At 45.6% G+C, this 25,129-nt stretch overlaps 1 protein-coding gene across 4 annotated transcripts in view; it reads left to right on the plus strand.

The window, feature by feature from the left end:
- The window catches only part of LOC147640541 (phosphoglucosamine mutase family protein), a 58,407-nt gene that overhangs the window by 25,914 nt on the left and 7,364 nt on the right, over positions 1-25,129 (plus strand). For all 4 annotated transcript variants that reach the window (XM_086812779.1, XM_086812796.1, XM_086812773.1 and 1 more), the window contains 4 exons: positions 13,851-13,968; positions 14,119-14,200; positions 14,352-14,424; positions 14,565-14,626. In XM_086812779.1, the coding sequence (XP_086668905.1) occupies positions 13,851-13,968; positions 14,119-14,200; positions 14,352-14,424; positions 14,565-14,626 (335 nt within the window). The remainder of the gene's footprint in view (positions 1-13,850; positions 13,969-14,118; positions 14,201-14,351; positions 14,425-14,564; positions 14,627-25,129) is intronic.

Genomic DNA, 25,129 nt, shown 5'->3' on the forward strand with positions numbered 1-25,129 from the left:
CTTACATCACTTGCTCGGACTATATACCCTCTCACATCACTGGTGCGGGTTGCATGCCCTCTCACATCACTGTTGCGGGCTGCATGTCCTCTCACATCATCAGCGGAGTTCCCTTCACGGGATAGCCTGCGTGGCTGCCGTGTGAAGACCCGCTTGCCCTCATCATCGGAAACAACATCACCACGGCTTTTTAAATAAGCAACAGCGAACTCTCGTGGTTTGTCTATTCCCATCTGTTGGGCAATTGCATCAAAAGTGACCACATCAGCCTTGACATGAGACTTTGATTCAATGACCCTTTGTACATCCGGATCTCTTTGCAAAGCACGGAGCTCTTCAAGCTCATTCATCAAGGCATCAATATCTGTTGATCCTTAGCCCTGGCAGACAACGGTGGATCGTTATCTGCCAAAGCTCCAACATGATCCCTGTCTCTATCTTTCTCCTGCATGCGGCGAGTACGGTTGATAGAGTCCTCCACAGAGTGATCTGATTGGCTGGCCATAATTTATCTTCCAGCTTTAAAAAAAGAAAAGAATGTTATGTGCCTCGGGATCGCTCTCTACCAGTTCCCCAAGTATGATACCGAATAGACTGCAAGGGTGTAACAGTGCCCCTACACAGACAGGAGGGCCACGAAGTCTTTCCACACGCTCACTGCTACTTAAACCAAAAGTAACCTCTTTCGAGGCACGACAATAAGACGAGGCTACCTCAGAATCCCAACCTTCTCTCACGGATAATGACTCCTTACAACCATATCTAGCATCATATTAGGCACAACTGTGTAGAAAGCCAAGCTCTGATACCAATGTAAACGAAAGGGCAACTGCACACGGAAAATCTTATCAATCATGAAATCTGAAAATACACATAAGCATGCCAGATAAAACAAGATGACAAATCTGCACAGTACACCACACTAGGGGCCAGAAGATGGGCTGAGACCCCCCTCCCCCCCCTCCCCTTTAAGGCTAGATTATCAAAAAGGAGTCTGCTTTCAATACAACTTTGCGGGTGCCCAGGGTTCACTACTGGCTGCACCTGTTTCTTCCAATACAATATGAAAACAAGAAAACATAACATAAACTGAATTTGCTGACAATTCTCAGCACAAGTGAGCATTCCCGGCATCAAGCACATGCAGGACAACTATGGACAGCCCATAGCATTTCCACATCAGCCCGGGACAACTCAACATCATCGTCTTCTTCCTGTCTGGCTCATAGAGCAAGTTGACCAGCCCTCAAAGGCTGTTTTCAACAGTCAACCAGCCCTCGTACACAAGTCCTCAAGCTCCCGGTCAGAAGGAAAACTGTCCAGATGTCCACGACCAGCTCTTCCTCTTTGTTTTTATCCTCTGTCCTGGTCCCATGGACAACGCAGGCAGAAATCTGAGGCATTGTCCAGGCAAACAAGACAAGTCATCCAAAGATAAAATCAAAGTCATGCACACACATGAGTGTAGCTGTTAGCACATTGATCCCCAGTTTTTGCCGATTTCTGGTGTTCTTTTGGTCCCTTTTGCATGGCCCTTGATTGTGGGCTGGCCACCCGTATTTTATATATTTTTCTGGGATTTTTCCCAGCCCATATGGTATTTTCCCAGTCGCCCAGCTATTCAGCTCCAGTCGGCCAGCACTACCCACCTATAAATAGGTGGGTTGGCCTCTCACCTTTTCATCTTGTCTTGTATCTTTTGCTCCCTCACTTATGAGACTACTTGTGTCTCTTGCTTGGGGCTGTATTGCTTCAGTATATTCAGCATAGTTGCTCCATATCTCTCTCTCTCTTGCACTCTCTATTCAGCACACTCTAGTGCCCTTTTGCTTCTGCTCTGTGCACTCTTTCATGGTATCATCGCTCTCGGTTCAGCGATTCGATCTGCTGCCCCAGATTTAGCCCTATTTACAGCCCCTTAACCTCTCTGTTTTTCTCAGATTTGCAGCCTTCATCTTGCTGCGTTTTCTAGACAGCTTCTGCTGGTTGTTCTCCTTCAGTTTGGCTTTATCGCTTGCAGCCAGAAGGTAACTTTTTCATCAGCGTTTTGTTCCTACTTGGAGTTTGGATCTAGGCGGCCTGTTTTTTCAGGACAGCAGCCCCTCTTTGGCTGCGTTTTCCTCTCCGGTGGACATTCCCTTGTGCAGAGGGGGTATTGTGGCGGTTCGGGCTTTGGTGGCACCCTTGGTACCTGTGGAGGACACTTCTTCTTCTGAGGTTGTGCATTCTTCTTGAGGAGAGCCCAAGCTACAGTCCTAGTTGATGCCTTTCCCTCTTGCACCCTCTTACAGCATATTCCCGGGCCTTGTGTGGCTGCCTTTCCTCTCTATATCAAATCTGCATTTTTTGCTTCCTCACCAGAAGAGGGAAGCTTCTGCGTTTTTTGCTATAGGAGGATTTTTGGGTGTTGTCTAGCCTCTTAGGGCTGCGTTTTGGTGGGAGGAAGAGCCCTATATCAGCGTTTTTTGATTTGGACAGTTTTATCTTATGAGGTTTGGTCCTATTGGTTGGATCAATGATGATAGCTTCAGATTTGGCTCCCGTACCACTTTCTTGTTATTTCCTAGATGAGGCAGACAAGTTGGATGGTGGTAACTTTCAGTCATGGAAGTTACAGGTTAATTATATTCTCAGGGAGTATGGTTGATAGAGTTTTTCTCATACAAGAATCGGTGCGTGCCGGACCTTGCCTCTACGGAGGATGTGTGTCGGTGGAGGAAGACCGACGGACAGATCTATGCCTTTCTCCTCCTGAATTGTCAGGATTTGGTTCTTTGACACTTCATCTATTCTCCTGATGATGCTTCTACTCTCTATGTGTGGCAGTTGCTTTGTGACTTGTATGGTGATGCCAGTGATTGGCAGATGGTTTCTACCAGTGATCTTGTGGATACTTCCTTTGGAGATGTTCTTGTAGCGAAGGATAGTGGGCTAGTTTTGCTCACTGCATCTGAGGAGTTTGTTTCTCCTGTTGCCTTGCCTTCAGTTTCTGTGCATACTTCTCCTTGCCATATATCTGGTAATGTTTTTGAGGAAGACAGTGGGCTATCTATGCTCACAGCTTCTGAGGGGGATTTGTCTCCTATTGCTTCGCCTCTCCGACTCTTTCTTCGTCAACCAGTGACCAAGATGTGTTGCTGGTCCCTTTGCCTTCTATGGAGGAGCCTGCTTCTACGCTGCATGATGCTATTGAGGAGGCTACTACTACTTCAGTTACCACTACTGTGAATGTTCCTATTTTCCTTACTCTGTGTGAGGATTTTGGATTGTGGTCAGGTGTGTCCGTGACCGTGCCCGGGGCACAATGGTACTTCTAGGGATTGAAGGATTGGGATTTGGATTTGGTTGGGCCTGTGGAGTCCGACATTAGTTTTCAGAGGGAGCAGTTGAGTTCTTACATCTGGCGATGCCGACCTTCGAGGAGGATGCTATTGTACAGCATTTGGCTACTCTTGGTACAGAGTTGGAGCAGATGGACTCTATTTCTTTTGAGGGTATTATCTTCTTAGAGCTACAGGCTTCTAGGGATTTCTGTGGCACTATGTTTACATTTGGGTTTGGCATCGATATTTGGAGCAGCACGACACAGCCTACATGGTTGTTCTCTTCTAGATGAGTAGTGTACCTGGCAGCTTGTTCTGTTGCTTTTGTAGCTGAGTTGTTGTGGAGATTGCTTGTGGAGCTTTCCTGGTACCTGTTGCTGTTGCAATCTTTTGTCTTTGACAGAGGACGACTTCTTCGGCTTCTCAGAGTATGTTCAACATCTGGTGCTGAGAGGGGGTGTTAGCACATTCATCCCTAGTTTTTGCCCATTTCTGGTGTCCTTTTGGTCCCTTTTGCATGGCCCTTGATTGTGGGCTGGCCACCCGCATTTTATATATTTTTTGGGGATTTTTCCCAGTCCATATGGTATTTTCCCAGTCGGCCAGCTATTCAGCTCCAGTCGGCCAACACTACCCACCTATAAATAGGTAGGCTGGCCTCTCACCTTTTCATCCTGTCTTGTATCTTTTGTTCCCTCACTTATGAGACTACTTGTGTTTCTTGCTTGGGATTGTATTGCTTCAGTATATTCAGAATAGTTGCTCCATATCTCTCTCTCTCGCACTCCCTATTCAGCACACTCTAGTGCCCTTTTGCTTCCGCTTTGTGCACTCTTTCAGCAGCTAGATTGGAAGAAACACCCATCTGCTTAGTTGTATCCGAAAAAATGTCCAGGGCTCATGATCCTTCCGGAACCTTCCTAGAACATAAATACAAAAGATCTCCAAGATAGCTAGTCCGAGAGAATTTCATCATGTCAGGCTCCATGGGCCATACATGTACACCATGCCAGGCCCCACAAGCCACACATGTACTATCATGTCAGGCTACACCAGCCATACATGTACTGTCATGTTAGGCTCCATATGCCACACAGACACACCATGCTAGGCTACACCAGCCATACATGTATGTCATGTTAGGCTCCACATGCCACACACAAACAATAGAAAAATAGAAGCTGTAAGGAATTTTGTGATAGTCACCAACCCTTGCATGAATGCATAACTAGAGTAGTCAGAGTCACCTACTCTTCTTACTGACTTAGAGTCATCAACTCTAATTATTCATTAAAGTCACCAACTCTTACATGAGTGAATTCATCATGCTCCAGGAAATCCTTCGGCATGACACAGATCTCTGGAGGATTGTGATAGAAAGTACCTCTTCTTTGACCTTATTAAATGAGGGGTGACATCATTGAAGATTCCTAGGCTAAGAGAGTGCTCCCACACTTAACTCCAATTTCCCAACACATGGGTATCCATAACAGACTCTAGCCATAGACTATGTCTCCTTGTTTGAAGCCTTGGTGCAAAAAAGAGCGAGAGATCTCAACCCTATGGTACGTAGGCCACTAATGCAATGTTTCCGAAGCAAAGGCCCACATGTATTGCGCAGCGTCCTCACAAGGACCCTGCACCGAATCCCGTGAGTGCTCCAAGTACTCCGAATTCCGTGTTGAACTCCAATGCCATTCCTTACAATAACACATGTTACAAGTGCAGATTCGGTCATGCTTACAAGGATTGTCCCAACAGAGTGACAATGGCCCTAGTGGTAGAAGCATCAGCGGCTTCTTTGCGCGATGAGCCTTAACTTGTTGAGTGTACAAGGAGGACTTATTCATACAGTGCCCTTTAATGCCATCACAAGGTTGCAAGCTAAGACGAGGGCAGTAGCCAAGGGAAACATCCAAGGCTGCTAATAATTAGAAAGCCCAAGCTTCAACCTTGAAGAAGTAGCTAAAGAGCTTGAGGCGCAAGTCCCAAAGGCTATAGGAGCCCCTAAAAAGGCTAGCGGACCAGAACCAGGGGTCCAAAAGAAGACCTTGAAGAGCACGTGGAAGCGCAACACACGATCCTTTGTCAAGGATGATGACGACATGATCATTGAAAGTGGTTCGGACAAAAGCTCGAAACTTGCCTCCCATGTGGAAACAATGAGTGATCTCCCACTCAAATCATGTAAAAGAAATGGCAAAGGGAAAGTGTATGTGTGGGTGCATGTGAACACCTCTTGTTAAGAGGGTGGACACTCGTAATGGGTGTGAACATAACTCTAATAATCTGCCACCTCAGTGGATGTTGTGGCAGCACACTTGTCACCATACATGCATATCTTGTACTAGCAAAAGGCTATATAATTAATCAGCCTTGTATTTTAATTAAATCATTCAAGTTTAGCCAAGATGTAGCCCTCAAAGCTCTCCCGTTTGTGGAGTAGATTAGGCTTTCTTTATCTTGTTAATCATGTTGTGTTAATCTAGTTAATCCTCCTCTCTTTGCACTATTAGTGCATGCTGGCCTTGTTGCCCATCTGCGGCATCTGGTTGCTTGCGATGCCATCTTCGTCTCCGTCCGCCTCTATCTTGCTTGCATCCGGCGCTCTCTTCGGTCCCACCATCCACAGGCGGCACTAGTGCCAAGAGCCCACCATCGCCCAGCCCGGTGGGTGGCTCCTCCCCTATTGGGCGGAGCTTGTGATAGAGCTGCTTAGCCCACCCAGGGGGTGTGGGAAGAGACATTGGGCTGAGCCGCCCACTCCTGAGGGCTTACCCAGCACCTGCCCATTTTTAGCCCACTGGAAAGTTTTTTCCGCACGCCTGTTCCTGCTCTTCGGTGCACCTGTGTTCTGCTCCCCGCCTCTTCGACATTGTGTTTGGCAGCCCGTCTACCTTTGTGCCAAGCGCACCTTGTTGTCCATGCTGCCTCCGAAGCCGTTGTCCCGCCACTGTGCTGTCCGCCCCGACTCACCTTCTCCATAGCGTCTGTCCCGCTATGCTGCCTGCAGCTCCTGTGCGTTGCTTTGCCTTGCTCCTGTACACCAGCTCTGTCTTGCAAAGTGCTGGCAGGGATAGCTTAGTCTGTATCAACAGTATAGACAGTCTTGTTTGCAGCCTCCTACATCACCCTGTTGAAGCCACCACCAGTGGAAGAACACCTGCAATGCCCTGTTCTATGAAGAACCTGCCTGTTATCAGTCTGTACAGAAGACACTGAAAGCCCAGTCAATAAAAAATTTGAGCTTTTTCTGATTTAGGGCTTTTGCAATGACATTGGAGGTCATAGAATTCTCGTTAAAGGCTTCTTCTGCGCAGTCTTGTTTCATCTGTTGCAGTCTTGATCACTCAACCTTTCATCAGAGGCATTGGTAAGAATCCGGTCCTGTCTTGTTGCTTTAGTTCTCGTTTATGGTTGCAACCACTAGCCTCTATCAGTTTGTGGCTCTTGTTCCCTTGCCACTCCTGTACATTGGTCCTGTGCATCAACTGAAGATCACTTGTCACTTATCACTTTTGATGTACCTCAAGGTACATCGTGAAAGTCTTGTTCTACTCTTGTTTTACTGCTAATCTGTTCCAAGCATAAAGTCATCGGCATCTTGGCATCCAGTTTTCAGTATTGAGCATGTTTTCAGTCACGAAGGGGATCCTTATTATCTTGTGCCTCTTGTTCTTAATGCATCTCAGAGAGGAGTATTTTATATTTTTTTGTGTTAAATAAAGACTGCCAACGATATGTGTCACTATCAATGTCAGTGGCTCCAGTCAATGGGAGTTATCTTGGTTGTCACATCCTCTGCATACCCATGGCTCATGGAGAGAAGACATCAACCACCCCTTTACCTTTCAGTTACAGGTCGAGGGAGGGATTCTGTTTGTGGTTCCATTGGCAGCTCATGTCCTCACACTTGCCTGGCAAGTTCTTGTTTTGGAGGATCCAGTTCCACTGCAGTACAAGGTTATGCTCGAGCCTAACATGTTCACTTCCTTCCTGTCCCTTTCCCTTTATGAGGGAGGGTTTGTAAGAGAAATAGCAAAGGGAAAGTGTATTTGTGTTGGTGCGTGTGAGCACCTCTTGTTATGAGGGTGCACATTTGTAATGGGTGTGAACATAACTCTAATAATGTGCCACCTCAAATGACATTGTGGCACCTTTGTAGGTGACACTTGTCACCATGACTCTCACGACTATACTTGTTTGTGTGTGTGTTTGGATTTTTGTGCTTGGCTGCAGCATCTCTCCAACAACTCTCAGGTTCCCTCACAAGCTCTATGACTGGTTCTGGGATAAGGTCTAGGTTACGCTCAGGTGGGGCTAGTGGTTCGTACTCCCACACTTGCTCAAGAATAGGCCCTAATTCAACGTGCACCTTACTCACAAGCTCTAGTGCTTGTTTCATTCGCTCCAAGTCCAATATAAGGTTGGGATACTCTCTGAGTTTCTTGGGAAGGTTTGCGTAGTCAATGGACTTCTTCTCTTTGGGAAAAGCTGATTTGTTGAATCACAAGATGAAGGACAAGGAGAGGCACACAAAGCAATGTTGTAGATTTCGTGAGGATAAGTGCCAAAAGGACAATATAAGATGAACCCTATAATGAAATAAGGGTGGGTTCACACCTAGAGTGCATGGAGAAAAAAACCCCTCTTATGGAGGGTAAAAAGTGCCCAAGTTGGTCCTAATGGAGTTCACCCATCATTGCCATGACGTAGATGTCTACAAAGCCCCTCGGGAGTGATGACGTGAGCATGTACAGGGAGATGGCATATCAATCCCCAAAAGGCAGTAAGCTTAAAGATTTGCGGAAAGCTTTGAACTTTTCACGAGGAAGTGGCTACGTGAACAAATATGCGAGGTTATCATGTGTAGGCACATATGCCAAGCTGATCTCCCCTGCAGAGAATCTTTCCATGACATAATGATAATGCACCTCAATGTGCTTAGTGTGAGCATGAAACACTAGGTTCCTCGCAACTCTGTATATAGTATCTAGTCCATACTATGCATGATGGAGTTGATGGTTTATTATCTTGTGGATGACTATCATGAGGTTACAAATTGCACTTTCTTATAAGGTGAATTTGGGCATGTTCTTGGATTTATTTAGGTTCATCTTTATGATGTATTAGCGGACATGCAAATTTCACATTGTGAAGTTTTCATCTAAGTTGCAGCCAGTTGATATTGTGTTAATTCTTTCTATCTTTAGTGGTGAATATGCCCTATCAACTACCTTCTTGTTGTAATAATTCTTTCTATTTGTTATGATCCTTAGTGCTAGGCTTCATTATGATTGAGTCTGCCGTGCATCTTCGAAGCTCTGACAAAAACTCAGTACACAGATCTTTGTATGAATGTATGCTCTTATGTGTGTGTGTGGGTGTGCATGGGGTGTGTGTGTGTGGAAGCATATATTAATACCAAGTTCTACACCCACTATTGGGCACTGACGACGTTAGTGGGGATGTCGTAGGATCTAGTCCATACTATGCATGATGGAGTTGATGGTTTGTTTTCTTGTGGATGACTACCATGAGGTTATAAATTGCACTTTCTTATAAGGTGAATTTGGGCATGTTTCTTATATTTGAATCTTACATCCAGATACATTTTCAGCCATGAGCTGAAAGTGCTTAAAGCACATAAATATCTCTGACTTCTGCCTCATAGCATATACCCAATTGAATTTAGAAAGGTCATCAATGAACATAAGGAAGTAGAGATAACCTCCAATGGATGATGTCCTCATGGGAGCATATACATCACTATGTATAAGCTGCAATTTTCGGGCAACGCTCATTCGTGTACTCCTTTCTCTATAGAGAGTGGAGGCACAATAGTAGATGGATTTTTTTTTTCCAAGAAAGAGACTTCTATTAAGTATGAAAAAAACATACAACAATCACGGCTATAAGCTGAACAGAATAGAATCACCCCAATATGTAAGGTGATCTCAACCACTGACGAGCATCATGATGCCATGAGAGACCTGTGGGACTAGAGGAAAAGAAAATGCCATGGTCCCACTCCCGCATAAATACAACGCGCTTTGCCTACTCTGAACAAGAGGACCCCTGAATACAAGCCCAAGTAGCCATGAGAGTATGGATGATATCACCCAATATAGTGCTAATGCAGTGAGATCCAAAAATGTGGACACCGTCAATAGTCTCTGTGTATCTAGCTCTCCAGATCTGTCATGCTGTAATACTGGCAACAATCTCCCAACTGGTGTCAATCCTCTATCTGAGAGGGGGGGAGGGGTGGGGGTGTATAATTAGAGTGAGGGACATCCTGCAATAAACCATGCTAGGCAATACCTCTACGAATGAAGATAGTAGAGTCTGTGTCACTACCCTTGTAGAAAAGCTATAGACCAGACTGGGAAAGCCAAGCAACTGTCCCCCAAGTCACATGCAGGCGTGGCCACTCAATTTGCCCATAAGTTGGGCTATAGAACTCCAAATATGCTGCGCAGTGCTGCATCCCCATAAACAATGCTTTACAGTCTCAGAATTCGCCGCACATCTTAGGCAAGTAGGTGCTACACCGAAAACCGATCTCGACTGATTGGTGGGGAGGCCACCATGCGAAAATATCAAAAGAAATGAGAGATTTGGCTCCTTATGTATGAATGCGAAAGCCTATGCCAATATCTGTGCTGTATCTCTGGAGAGATATCATAACTCTCCCAATGAGGCTTGAGAGTAGGGATCCGATGCATCTGTCGAGTGATGAGAAGCCTGGCATTCCGGACCGCGAAAGGGAAGGCTTTTCAATGGATTGAAGGCATCAATCCACTCCCACTCTTGTGGATCCCATGAAGATATTTGATAGGATTGCCACCATATAGCCACAAACACCAAGAGCCACAGGTCACTATCTGAGGAGAAGGATCAATGAACCAGTGCTTCCCCGAATGACCAACAATCCTCACTAGACTAAGCCTAATATCTGGGATGATTCCCTCCATGCTACATCTCCTCAATCTCCCTCCAGGCATGATAGAATAGATGATGCAATCTGTAGCCTCTTGGCTCGGGAGAGCAATGACTTGTAGAGGTATGCCTATCCTCGAAAAGACTCCCAGCCAACTCGGATGATAATCTCCATGAAAGGTCCCAAAGAGCCACTCATGCGGAATGGCTACATCAATTTGATCAATACGTATGCGGGAGCCCCTAAGATACTGAATGGATGTAGCTCTTTGATCCACCGGAAGACTCTTAAAGGTCTTCCAAGCAAGAATTGTGTGTGCACTTCTCTCCCATCCTGACCACAGCATGTAATGAGATGCACCAACGTGGCCGACCGTCCTCATCCCTAATGAACTCATTCCACATAATAGGTTATCAGTAAGCCTCATCCAAAGACCTAGGAAGCCTTTGTCGCAAGAATGGTCTCATGCTTCTCCATTGGATTTTCACTTCAGTTGATATCAATTTGCCTTCCTGTTATGTCTGCCAATCATTACAGCCTAGTGTAGTTTGAGAGGCTCCTTGAGGTAGACGATTCCTTCCACAGGAGCTGAGATTGATAGACAGCTTAGTATGTGGAATGAGGCAATTAGAGCTATGTGCAGCTGCATCATATTGCATTCATGTTGCCGTTAACGCTCTTGTTCTAAAGCCATCGGATTGGAAGGTGCATCCAAGAAAGAAGTTGGGGTTTGGGTGGTGGTTGGGAAACCATCGGGGGTGCTATGGAGCTGATGGGTGAACCATCGTGGTTTGTCATCATCTCATGCATCAATGCTTAAGAGAAAGTTGCCTCAATGGGTGCCAATCTTTCAGGGGTCATTGCTGTGGATGAGGAGGGTTCCTCTCTTGTGTCTCAAGCTTTGTAATCCTCTTTTGTGAACTCATCATCGGAGGCTATACGGTTTTTCTAGAGCACAAGGAAACTGTCCACTATTTTGTGGGTGGCTCTTATGAGTTGTCCCTAGAACTCAAACAAACCACACACACTAAAATGTTTTTCTGCTATGCATACAAGTTGAAAGCTTTGATACTAGTGTTACATGTGGAAACTCCAAGGAACCTTTTAAGTTATACAAGGACAATTTCTGAGCAAGAGAGGGAAAGAGAGAGATAGGACATGGTATTGGATCCTAAGTAACCCTCTAAAACGCCCCTACTCGTAAGTCTATTTGCTTATATTGCTTAGATGAATGAAGGATTGACCGCGCTGAATCTTGCCCACAATGTCTCTAAAGCTTCTACACATCTCGGACAAATTGGGCTAGTGCCAATGACCAATCTCCACTGGTTGGTGGGAAGGCCACCATGTAGAGAAAGCCAAATAAAAGAGGAAATCTTCGTTTCCTTGTACGAGTGCCACAACCTCCATCAGAAAGCTCCTTGAATATCCCCTAAGCCTCCCAAAGCGGCTAGAAGTAGGGACTCTTTGGATTTGTCCGAGAACCAATTGTCTATTGTTCTGCACAGTGTCACTGAAGAAGGGCATGCTTTTCATGGAGCTAAAAGCATCCCTCTGTAGTCCACTCCCACTCATTGGGGTCCTAGTGCAAGTATCTGATAGGACACCCATCATATAACCAAAGGCTCCAAGAGTCTGTACTCATCCCTTGAGGGGGGTCAAAATAGATGTTCTTTCTTGCCCTGCCCACCACCCTCACGGGTCTGACCCTCAAATTAAGTCATGTCGAACACTTCTCTCCAAGAGCCATTTGTCATGAATGGAGTAAAAGCCCGGTTCATCGTCCTCACCCGAAGTGGGAAGGCACATAACTTGAATAGGTACCGCTGTCCCTGAAAATACCTCAAACCATAAGTGATGAGGCCCTTCCACGAAGTTCCCTGTGATCCAGTGGTTAGGTATGGTTGCATTCATCTGCAGAATCCTCTGACTAGTGTCTCTCTAGTGATAGGTGCAAAGCATTCTCTCATTCTCCATGAGACTCATGAGCCTCTTCCAATCCAACCCTGAGGGGAGAAGAGTTGCCTAGGCAGCTCACTGGATATGCATGGCAGCTCCAAGAGGTCTACCAAATTCATCCAAGATCAAGTCATTCCACACAATGGGCTGCCTATAAGCCTCCTCAACTGACCACGGAGGAATATGAACCAAGAAGCTCCTCATGCAATCCTAGGCTCGTAGAAGAGATCTCACCAAGGGCGAAGAAGGTGGTCGTTGCTCTACATCCGAGGAGATAAAACGTGGGCTGTAAATCCAATCACCTCCCCTAATTGGAATGCACCTCGTAATCTACTGCAAAAGAAAGTCCTTCCAAAGCTCAGTATCGGGAAGAAATCCTCTGACTACCAACTTACAAAGTAAAACCTCACACTGTGCCTCTGGTCAATGATGTTCAATCCTCCCCCTTGCTTGCCCATAGCCTCCCCTACTATAAGGTAAAGTTGTGGAGCTAAGGGGCATCTTTGCCTCATGGAACGGGAGATCTGAAAGCGCTCACCTAGTCCCGTGTTGGCCTCCCTATACATGCAAGAGACCTCTCTGATCCACTCTTGGGAGAACCCATCCGTGCCATCGTGCCTTCCAAGAAGTCCCAATCCACACTTATGGGAGTGCAGGGAGGCAGAGAGGATTTGGATTGCAATAGCACACCTTTTTGGAAGGATGAGCATTGAGGAGGGATGGCTACATTTGTTTTGGTGCTATTGTTGGTTGACACAGTCAGGCCCATAAATCCGGTTTGAAGGGAACGACAAAGATATGATCATGCGGGTTACCTAGGGAGTGGGTGTCGTCTTCAGGACATGCGAGAGTCAGGTTACGTATCTCCAGCACAAAGATTGGACACTGCAGGGGAGATCATTGTTGCTAGCATCATGGCCTGGCACACATCTGGAAGGCTAGATGCAGTGAGGCCATGTAGGGCACTTTGGTTTATGATACACAGTGCATTTGCAGGATCTGGTGTGATATTATCCACATGCTCATGGCCACTTGGGTCACACTTCGAGGGCTGTAGAGAGAAAACGTGGCCAATTCATGAGAGAATGGGACCATGGCATTTTTTTCACTCTCTCTTATATGGAGCCTTGCTGGCAGCACAAGGCGCCCAATTGGTTGAGATTTCCCCCTTGCTTGGTCTGAAATCTCCCTTGTAATTTTTTTTCATACTTGGTATTAGTCTCTTTTCCGGAAGAAAAAAAATCTTGCCCACAGTAGACTGGCCTTGACTTGCAGATGTAGGCTTTGTTTTAGCATGCTATCAAATTAATACAGCTTCCTTTACCTTTATTGAGTTTAGTTATACTCTTGATTCCATATTGGAGGGATTATGGAGAATGGTATTAACTCAGCTCCTTCTGTCAGTCGCATGAAATTTCCGTACTGTGCCTTTATTCTTGTTGAATGGAGGAGAACACAACGCATGACATGTCTTCCTTTGTGCATTGGTGTAAAGGAATTGTCTGTGTAACTCTAATTTATGTCTTTAGTGTTGTTTATCCTTGAGGTCTTTCTCGCAATGAATTTGAACTGCAAAAACTCGGTTATCAATGTTTGTATTTAATGCCTTAAGGTGTGTGTGACAGGCATGTTTCCTAATCACATTCCCAACCCAGAAGATAAAGACGCCATGGCAGCTGTAAAAAAAGCAGTTCTTGAGCATGGAGCTGACTTGGGCATCATTTTTGATACAGATGTGGATAGGTAATTCTGGCAGGGAAATAGTTCATTAGTGAATATCTGCTATTTATGAAATCTGTTCTTAGTAGGCTCTCACTTTCCTTTTGGTGGATTAAGCCTCATAGCTGGTGTAAACAAAGCAGTTGATCTTTTTTCTTGTTCTTAAGTATGCAGAGCTGGGGCAGTAGATTCAAATGGAAATGAACTGAATCGAAATGGCTTGATAGCACTTTTATCAGCCATTGTCCTTGCAGAGGTTTGAGCTGTTTCTCTTAATTGGATTATCATTAGAAAGCTTAACATTCAAATGACACATATATTGAAGTCTTATTGGCTTTTTTTTGTTTGTTTGTAAGAATCAAGTGTTAAAATTAATGGAGGTTTGTTTACACGTTTATTTGTGGCAGCATCCAGGGACTACCATTGTTACTGATAGTGTGACCTCGGATGGCTTAAGTACTTTTATTGAGAACAAGCTAGGTCAGTGCAATTCAAACATGGGAAAGCTTCCCAGACTCAATGTTCAGCATATTGTTTTGTTCTGTTTCATTGTTCAGCAAGTGTTTTGCATTTTTGTTTCAAGCCATTTGACTAATGCTAGTCTTCAATTTGTCTTTCAGGTGGAAAACATCACCGTTTTAAAAGAGGTTACAAGAATGTTATTGACGAGGGTATCCGCCTTGTATGTGACTTAAAACTTTTTTATGGCTTGGATTTTTTAAAAAAAATTTTACCTTTTTTTTTGAGAGGGGGAATGTGCGCAATATATTTTTTAGCATTGAATTTTTTAGATTATTTTTTGGAAAACCTTTTAAGCTCTAATAAAGAGAAGCTAATTACTTTTGGATTGCAAAGTGACATTATACTGCAGAACTTGAGATGTAAATAGATTACCTCACCAAAATTAAAAAGAAATATAGTACTAGGACGGCCAATCAAGAGTCCTTATAAAGAGTTTAATACAGCTGGGTACCAAGGACATATTCTAATGAATAACGGCAGACACCAAAGTGTTGATAGTTCAATTTTTTTTCAAAGGCAATGTCTCCTATGTAGCTGAGAGTAGGCAGCCCCACTTAACACCAATAGTGCTACATATCTCTTGAGAGTCCACCGCGTGCACAAACTCAGTGAAGTGCTGCCTCATATAATGTCATCACACCCCATATCATCTCATGTGAGAACCAGAGCTCCTGTAGGCATTCTATTAAACAGGATGTGGGGACGGAATCAAAGGCTTTGCAGAAATCCACAAAGTAGTAACACACGTCTTTTCCTTTACCTCTTATCATCTATGAGAGCCCATAAAGTAAAGATATGGTCCAGCGTGGAGAAGTTTCTTATGAAGCCTGCCTGGCCTGATGCTCTGTTTCTCATCCTCTAGTACCACTCCATAGATCTTGGCCATTGTGTGGCCAATCATGATAGTCCTCTAGTTACCTGGTCTATGAGGTCTCTTGCTTTGTGGATGGGGATGATGGAGTTGGTGGTCCAAGAGGGGTGGAATCCTTCACTCAGTGCTCTGTTAAAAAGATTTGCAAGATTAGGAGCCAATACGTGGTGCCCATGGGCAAGTGTTCCATGTGTGGATCCTCATGATTTTTTGCATCCCCACTATCCAGCTTTTATATATATGTGTGTGTGTGTGTGTGTGTGGAGAGAGAGAGAGCATCTACTAAAGACCCAATGGGCCTATGAGACCAAAGTGATACAATAATGTCTCTCATCATGGAATGGAAAATAAAACAGAAAGAAAACATAAACATAACTATCTCACTGGGGTGATACAAAATTGCCCATGGAAACTCATCATGGAATACTAAGAACATAGAAACATGAGAGCAGCATTAGCTCCAAGTAGATGGTATACCGCTCTCCAAAATATCAAGCATGGGGCTAATGAGTATGGCTGAGAGGTCTCCCTCAGCTATGCACGTGGAAAGGTAGCTCGATGGCGGTGGAGCATGTCCTGGATCTGGAGCTTATGAGGTGATCGTGGCCGACGACCGGGGGTGTCGCGCACTTTGGAGTGCAGAGGCTCGGTCCAAGGTAACTCCTCTCTGGTGAGGCAAGTCTGGAGAAGCTTGTGAAGGGTCCACAAGATCCACTATATCGGTGTCCTCCACCTCCTAGGTCCGGAAGAAATTGGTGATGGTTGGCTGGTGAGAGAGAGAGAGAGAGAGAGAGAGAGAGAGAGAGAGAGAGAGAGAGAGAAATGAAATGAAATGAAATATTAACGTCTTCAAAAGGCCAAAGTGACCTATGAGACCAAAGTTACAACCATGTGACATCTGATACACTGTCTGGAAAAGAAAGGAGATAGCCCCACAATATATCAGTAGGGGGGAAGCTAATGCTACTAGTCAAAATGGGGTACATGAGTACATGGATATCTAAATACATGAATATGGGGGAGTACAAAAGTGACAATGAGTACAACAGTATATGGCTGGAGTCGTAATCATCCTAGGAGCTCTAGCATGGGTGTCTGCCGGATGGCCTGGATATCTGCCATAGTGAGATGCAAAAATCGAGCGAAGAAGTTGCAGGCAGGTGGGCGGAAACACGAAGGCAGCGTGGCGTTGGTCGACGGCTAGCTACGTGAGCGATTACGTGTAGCGCTTTTGGGGTTCGCAGCTGTTGTGTGCGCCGGCTCAAGTGATCGCCGTTTTGTGCGCCTGCTGGACTGCTCGCCCGTGCCATGCCTGCCGCCTGTGCCCATCAGCCGCCTCTGCAGTAGTCGCAGGTGCCACGTGGCAGCGCCACGTCACCTGGACGGGCTGCGCTGGCTGGGCTATGGCTGCGTAGGTCTTCTACAAGTAAGTGAAGGCTACTAGTCTACAGGCGAAGACGGCGCTGCTCGTCGTAGGCAGCCTGCAGCGTGGGTGTACAGCTAGGTAACATCTCTGCATCAACCTCAACAGCACATTCATTCATAAGCCCGTGCCGTGCATCAGCTACAGCTGCAGAAGCATCAGCAACAGCATCAATAGCAGCACTCTTTCTGCAGCAATATCAGCAAGAATTGTCCCCCTCTCCTGCAACAGCATCTGCAATCAAAATTCAGCCTGCAAATTGAAGGAAAATCAAAATTACAAGGTATTCTGCTTCATTTTTTTTTTGGGATTTGCAATTGAGCAAGTACAGTAATCAATTGAGCAGGTACAGGTGCCCAATTGCTCAATTTTTGAGCAAAATTGGCAAAATTGGGTGACATTGGTCACAATCAGGATCAATTTGCAGGACATTGGTCACAATCAGGATCAATTTGCAGGAAATTGAATGTCAAAATTTGGGGCTTTTGATGTAATTGTGCAATTAAGCACTCATACATGCTGTATGATGTGAAAAAATCGCACATTTGGGCAAAATTGCAGCAAATTGCAGTGCAAATCAAGGGGCTTTTGTGCCGATTGGATTGATTTGCATGCAGGCGATCGCATTTGATGCTGTGGATAATGTGTTGATGCCTTACAAGCACTCAATGTGCCTGTAAATCAAGGGGCTTTCATGTATTTGATGTATATGTGGCCAGGGGGAAGCATCGTGAACACTCTGGATGCCTTCATGTGCGTCAATGTACCATATATGATCAGAAATTGATCTTAAATCAAGGGGCTTTTCAAGTTTGTATGCTTGTTGAGCTTGGCAAAGCAGCAGGCAAGACATTTATGCCTTGAATCCTCAAAAATCAGCTTGCAGTCAAGGGGCTTTTGCCCAATTTCTGTTCGGGACTGTTTTATGCAGTGTTCGGGACTGTAAAAGTCTGATTTTTACTCATTTGGACAGCCAGGAGAGCATTTATTGCTACTGTACCTGCTGGTACAGATTTGGCACAGCTCTGTGCATGTTTTGGCATGGCTGTACACTGATTTGAGTGAGGAAAAGGTTCAATTTCAGCTGCTGTACTTGCCGGTACAGGTTTGGTACATCACAGGTGAGCACTTAGTACTGCTGTACAGTACTTTGGAAGGGCAATAGAGCACATTTAAGGTGCTGTCCAAAATCTGGAGCAACCAGATTTTGGTGATTTCATCACATAAAGTGGGAGAAAAGTTGCATTTGTGCTTCCGCAGTGGGAGATAAAGCTTGGGAGAACAACTGTGAGCACTTTGTGTGCTTTTGGTGCAGTGTTTGCACATTTTGCAGGGAGTCAGGCATTGACAGGTTGCATTTTGCTATGGCAACCACAGGTGAGAGCTCTTCATTGCTTCACATCAAGAAGCTTGAAGGCTCGCATAATTATGATATTTGGCAAACCCAGTGCTACAATGTGTTGCTCCAGAAAAAGCAGCACAAGCCTATCAAAGAAAGGGGTGTGATGCCCGCTTCTCTTACTGCTGAAGAGTGGGAAGATATGGATGAGCTGGCAAGATCTACTATCATGTTGTCTGTGTCAGACTCTTTACTTTTCAGCATTCGTGAAGAGAAGACAGCTTGGGGAATGTGGCAGAGATTGCAGGACTTGTATGCCCAACAAAGTGCCTCAAGCAAAGTGTATTGGTTGAAGAAACTCATAGGTCTTCAGATGAAGGAAGGGGCGTCTATGACAGCCCATCTAAATGAGTTTAATGGTATTGTCAGCCAGGTCATTAATCAAAAGTTGGCAATGGACGATGAGTTCAAAGCCACTTTTCTGTTATGCACTTTGCCAGAGAGTTGGGACACATTCAGGACAGCCACTAGCAATTCGAATGCTATGCTGTCATATGCAGATGTTGAGGGTGCTCTTCTTCAAGAAGAGATGAACAGGAAAAACAACTCTGTTGGAAAGTCCAATGCAATGAATGCACGTGGGAGATCCCAGCAAAGGGGGAAAAGCCAAGAAAGAGGAAGGAGCAAGTCTCGCTCCAAAAAGGATTTGGAATGCCATTATTGTGGCAAGAAGGGACACATTAAAAAGCAATGCTACAAATGGAAAAATGATCAAAAAGAAAAGGGAAAAGGCAAAGACAAAGAGAAAGATGAAGCCAAAGATGTAAAGCCAAAGGGCAAAAGTGGAGTCAAGATTGAAGAAATCAATGTGTCACATGCAGGTGGCAGTGAGGGTGAGGTCCTATTTACTTCTTCACTTGATGCCCATTCGCTTCTTACAGGTGGTCATGGTATGCACTCATGGATCATTGATTCAGGTGCCTCCTTTCATGTCACAGGTTGCAGAGACTTGTTTGTCAGGTATACTGCTGGCAATGAAGGAGTGGTTTATTTGGGTGATAACCATGCATGCAAGATTCTTGGCAGAGGTGATGTGAGGCTTGTGTTTTCAGATGGCTCACAGCTTATGCTCCATGATGTCAGGCATGTGCCTGAGATCAAGAAGAATCTGCTTTCTAATGGACAGCTTGATGATGCTGATTATGTTACCACATTTGGTAGTGGAAAGTGGAAAATTAGTAAGGGCTCACTAGTTGTTGCCAGAGGCTCTAAGGTGGACACTCTTTACTTTATGCATGCAGGTGTTTGTCACCATGCTAATGTAAATGCAACCGAGCTGCCGGAAATTTCTATGTGGCATAGCCGGTTGGGACACATGAGTGTCAAAGGAATGGAGCAATTGTCTCGTTTGGGTTACTTGCCTTCTCTAAAGTTTTCAAGTTTTCAGTTTTGTGAGCATTGTATATATGGTAGGCAACTACAGTGCCCCCACAAGAAAGCTCTTGGACAGAAAGATGCTCAGTTAGAGCTTGTGCATACAGATGTATGTGAGATGCCTCAGCTTTCTTTGGGAGGGGCAAAATACTTTGTGTCTTTTATTGATGATGCCACACGCAAGGTGTGGGTTTATCCTCTTCGTTTGAAGAGTGATACATTCTCAGTGTTTGAGAAGTTTGTTGCTCTTGTTGAGAATCAAACTGGCAAAACACTGAAGGCTTTGCGTTCCGACAATGGGGGAGAGTATATGTCCAAACAGTTTCAGGACTTTTGTGATGCTAAAGGCATCAAGAGGGAGCTCTCTACTCCTTATGATCCTCCACAAAAGGGGACAGCAGAGAGGATGAACAGGACCATACAGGAGAAGGTCCGTTCTATGTTGTCACATGCTGCATTACCTCATGGTTTTTGGGCTGAAGCTGTTATGACAGCCGTTCACCTTATAAATAGGTCACCTAACACGAGGCTTGGTGGGAAAGTGCCAGAAGAAGTATGGACAGGGAAGCCTCCGTCATACAAGCACTTGAGAGTGTTTGGTTGCGTTGCGTACGTGCACATACGCAGGGAAATGCGCACCAAACTTGATCCTAAGTCTCACAAATGCATATTCCTAGGATATGGTGACAGAGGTGAAATGGGGTATAGACTTTGGGATCCCATGAATAGAAAGATCATACGCAGCAATGATGTCATTTTTGATGAAACATGCATGTATAAGGAGCGTGCAAGGCAACAGGAGCCTGGCAGAGTCATCTTTGATGATGATGGACATCATGGACAACAACCAAGGGCTGTAAATCAGCCATTACAGCAGGAAAACCGGCCCTTAAATGGTGCTGAAAATGGTCCAAATGGACAGCCAGAGATGGCAGAAGATATCCCTATGGATATACCACAGTTAGAGGAGATACCGGGCATGATTTTTCAGCCTTATGGCATGGAACAGGAGCCACCAATGGGTGATATGCAGGCTGGACAGCAACCTGCAAATGATGGTCATTGGGTACGGAGGTCCACTAGACCCTCCAGAGCCCCTGACAGGTTTGTTCCAGGGGTTGACTACTTGATGCTTACTGACTGTGGGGAGCCCTCATGTTATAAAGAGGCTTTACAGAGGGCAGACAAGGCTCTATGGGAGCGTGCCATGAAGTCAGAGATGGATTCTCTGCACAAAAATGGAACTTGGAAGTTGGTGCATTTGCCTGCAGGCAAGAAGGTTTTGCCATGCAAGTGGGTTTACAGGCTCAAAGTTGCACCTGATGCAAAGCCAAGGTACAAAGCCAGGTTAGTGGCTAAGGGCTTCAAGCAGGAATATGGTGTGGACTTTGAGGAGATCTTCTCTCCAGTGGTCAAAATGACCACACTTAGAGCTGTGTTAGCTTTGGTTGCACATGATGATCTGGACTTGATTCAGATGGATGTGAAGACTGCTTTTCTTCACGGTGATCTCCATGAGGAGATATATATGCAGCAGCCAGAGGGTTATGCAGTGAGTGGAAAGGAGAAGCTTGTATGCAAGCTGAAAAAGAGTCTTTATGGGCTCAAACAGGCACCAAGAGAATGGTATCATAAATTTGATACATTCATGAAATCTCAGAAATTCAGGAGAAGTGACATAGATCATTGCTTGTACACCAAGAAAGCTTTGGATGGCAGTCTATTGATCCTCATCTTGTATGTTGATGATATGTTGATTGCCGGGAAATCTCGTAAAGAGATGGATGCCTTGAAGAAGAGGCTGCATGAAACCTTTGATATGAAGGATTTAGGTGATGCAAATCACATCTTGGGTATGCGGATACTTCGGGACAGAAATCAGCATGTGTTGTATTTGTCTCAGAAGGAATACATTGGCAAAGTCTTGCAGAGGTTCAATATGGACGGGGGGAAGAAGACTAGTACTCCTTTGCCTCCATATGTGAAACTCAGTGCTATGGACAGCCCACAGTCGGATAGAGACAGGGCTGATATGGCCAAGATTCCGTATGCTTCAGCTTGTGGCAGTCTCATGTATGCCATGGTTGCTACTAGGCCGGACATTGCATTTGCAGTGGGAGTGGTTTCTAGATACATGGCCAACCCTGGCAAGAAGCATTGGGAAGCAGTGAAAGGTGTCATGAGATACCTGAAGGGCACACAGGATATGTGCATTTGCTTTGGCAAACAGGATGCATTAGTGCATGGTTACACGGATTCGGATTATGCCGGTCATCCAGATAACCGGAAGTCTACTACCGGTTATGTGTTTACATTCACAGGAGGTGCTGTGTCATGGATATCCAGGATGCAGAAGTGCACAGCCTTATCTACTACAGAGGCCGAGTATATTGCAGCCACAGAGGCTTGCAAGGAGGCATTATGGCTATCTCGGTTAGTGGTTGATTTGGGCTATACAGGGGATATTCCATTGTTGCATTGTGACAGTCAGAGTGCCATTCAGTTGGCAAAGAACCCTGTTTTTCATGCAAAGACGAAGCATGTGGATGTGAAGTATCACTTCATCAGAGAGGTGATAGAGAACAAGCAAATTCAGCTTGTTAAGATTCATACGGATGACAACTCGGCTGATCTGTTGACGAAGAGTTTGCCTCCGGAGCGGTTTGCTCATTGCAGACACTGGGCATTGGATGAGGCCAGTTTCAGCCTTGATATGGCCTTGTATATTATCATGTACATGCTGATTTTTTCTTTTCCTTTACTTAAGGGCACTTTGCCTTTAAGTGGGAGGTTGTTGGGGTAAAGGCATTATGCCCACCCTTATAGTGTGTACAAGCCCATAAGTTATAGTACATAGTACACTTAGTACTTTTAATGTACTAAGTGCACTATGTGTACTAGTGCAATATACATGTGTGATAGGGGAGTCACACACTCATGCCTCATGAGTTGACTTATCCCCACAACTCTCTCTCTCTCTCTCCCTTGCTTCTCTGTGTATGTCTCCCACATAACCTAACCCTAATTCTCATTCTCACACACAGTTGGGCGTCTGCTCCTGATAATGGACTCTCTGAGCCTGCGGATCTCTAGGAGATAAAAACCCAAGCATCGTTGATCACAATAGTCCATGACTCCAGCCAGTGGTCCAAATCCCTCTCTGAGAAGGCAATGGTAGCATCCTCGAATCTCATAATATGCTGTGCAGCGACAGATGTAGTGCTCCTCCATCTCTGGCTCTATCCAACAAATCTGACAAATCCTGTCCCCTGGAGGTATGCCTCAAAATCTGCCTGTCTCTTATCTCTAACTGATGTGAAGAGGTGCGGATCTGCCCAATGGCGCACCTCAATCCATGAGACAGATGGGTATCCATGTAGCTCGGTCTAAGTATAAAGCCATCCTCAGTGGTGCGGAGAAGATGGTCTCTATAGAAAGCCATCTTCGTCCCCAACTCCTGTGAGGGCTCTAGCCATGTCCTCCTAGTGTCCAACTAAATGAGGTCCTGTCTGATGACTCTACTAATCTCAGAATGTGTCAAGGTGAGAGAGGGTGCCTCTAGAGAGTACTGGAAGGGTGGAAGTTTGTCTAAACTGAACCCGTGGAGGTCAAACCAGGATGCTATCTGTGCATACCAACATGAAGTGTCTCCCTCCATGGCTAGCTGATGAGAGGACTCTAAAGCAAGTCTTGCATACCGGTGTCGGGGAAGCTCCCAGGTGCTATGAATGAAGGACACTGATTTGGCAAGAGCCTCGACTACGATCGGTGGTGCTCCCATCTCGGCTCTAATAATCTCATGGGGTACCGAGGCCTTAGCCCGAATCATCCTGGAGATCATGGACACAAGTGGTCTCCCCATCGATCTCCATCCATTGTATGTGCGTCCTGATCGATTGTGACGATCTAGGCTAGGCCCCCAGATCTGTACTCCATATAGCATAGCCGATGTGACCAGCGTGTCAAAAAGCCACAGCTTAGTGCGTGGCTCCTGAAACTGTACCTGTGAGCCATCCTCTCTAGACCTCCTAGTGCTGCATATCCTCTAGTCAATCTGGCCTCTGCTGCCCCCCCTCATGGAAAATGTGGGCCCAATGAACACCACTCCAAGATATGTGTATGAGTCAACATACTCCACTGTCTCCTGCCCATATGTGAAAATAGGCGCTGATCTCCAAACCCACTGAGTTGTAGTGTTAAACACCATAACCTTGGTCTTACCAAGGTTAACTGAGAGCCCACTGTCCTGTGCATAAGCATGTAAAGTATCCAAGTGCCTCTGCATACCCTCTGGTGAGTCTGCTATAAGCACAATATCATCAGCATATAAGAGCAGGGGTATCCAAGTGCCAACCAACTGGGCTCCTCTATCCCCTCGTGTCCCAATATAATCAGAGATCTCATCAATGTATAGTCCAAATAGAGTCGGAGAGAGCGGGCAGCCCTATTTCACCCCTATAGTGGAGTGTACTGGCTGGGAGAGACCCTCTGAAGTCCGCACCTGCCCAACTACTGTCTCATAAAGTGCCATAATACCCCAAATGAGCTCACATGGAACCCCCAAGTCTTGCAGCTTGCGCATCAGTCTAGCTCTGGGCACTGTGTCAAAGGCCTTGCGGAAATCCACAAAGCCACAGTAGATCCTCCTCCCATGTGCTTTGCCCTCCTCAATAATAGCCCTGAGGGTAAAGATATGATCCAAAGTAGAGAATCTCCTCCTGAAACCGGCCTGTCCCTGAGCTCGGACCCCTTGTCTCTCTGCCCATCTGCTCAACTCCTGCTCAAGAATAGAGGCATATAGCTTGGCCAGCGAGTGACCAATCATAATGGTGCGGTAGAGAGAGAGATAGATATTAACGTATGCAAAAGGCCAAAATGACCTATGAGACCAAAAGGATTACATCATGTCCATGGAATACATCATCATTGGTACTAAAATGAAAGAAAATGACAAAGCTAAAATGCTAAAGCTGAGATGTTAGGGCTGATTCATGTACAAAGAGCATAAGGCTCGCATATCATCCTAAGATATCCCGCTTGGGGCACCACAACTTGGCACTCAGAGTGGTAAAAGCTGAGCCAGCATGTCCTGTGATGGTGTAAGATGATGGCCTTGATCCTCCTAGGCATGAGCGGGGGCCTCTAGGTTGAGGTCGTTGACCTCTGCATAACTTGGTGACTCTATCCAGTGTCACTCCTTCATGTTGGGCTCCTACATCAGCCTGGGGTCTGTGGAGTGGGCGGGTCTGTCCTTGGAGCTCCGGTTTGTCCTTGGAGTTCGGGTTTGAAAGAAATCCGTGAGAGCTCTCTGTGCTGGCGGTTCGGGTAGGTGCTGGCGGTTTGGGCCGCAATTGTGACTCCGTGTGTTTGCGAAGCTCCGGAAGGAACAGCCCTAGGCATCTCCGATCCGGGAAGTCCATGATTCTGGAGAGTGGTCCAAACCCGTCTCGGAAGAGGCAGTGGAACCTCCCCCTTATCTCATAGTATACCAGACATCAACATATGTAGTGCTCCTCCATCGCGGCCTCTGAATGGCAGAGAGAGAGAGAGAGAGAGAGAGAGAGAGAGAGAGAGAGAGAGAGTTATAGTTATATTA

This window comes from Cibotium barometz, chromosome 2 (assembly GCF_041138505.1).
Source record: "Cibotium barometz isolate CiBa-2024 chromosome 2, ASM4113850v1, whole genome shotgun sequence".
Taxonomy (NCBI): Eukaryota; Viridiplantae; Streptophyta; class Polypodiopsida; order Cyatheales; family Cibotiaceae; genus Cibotium; species Cibotium barometz.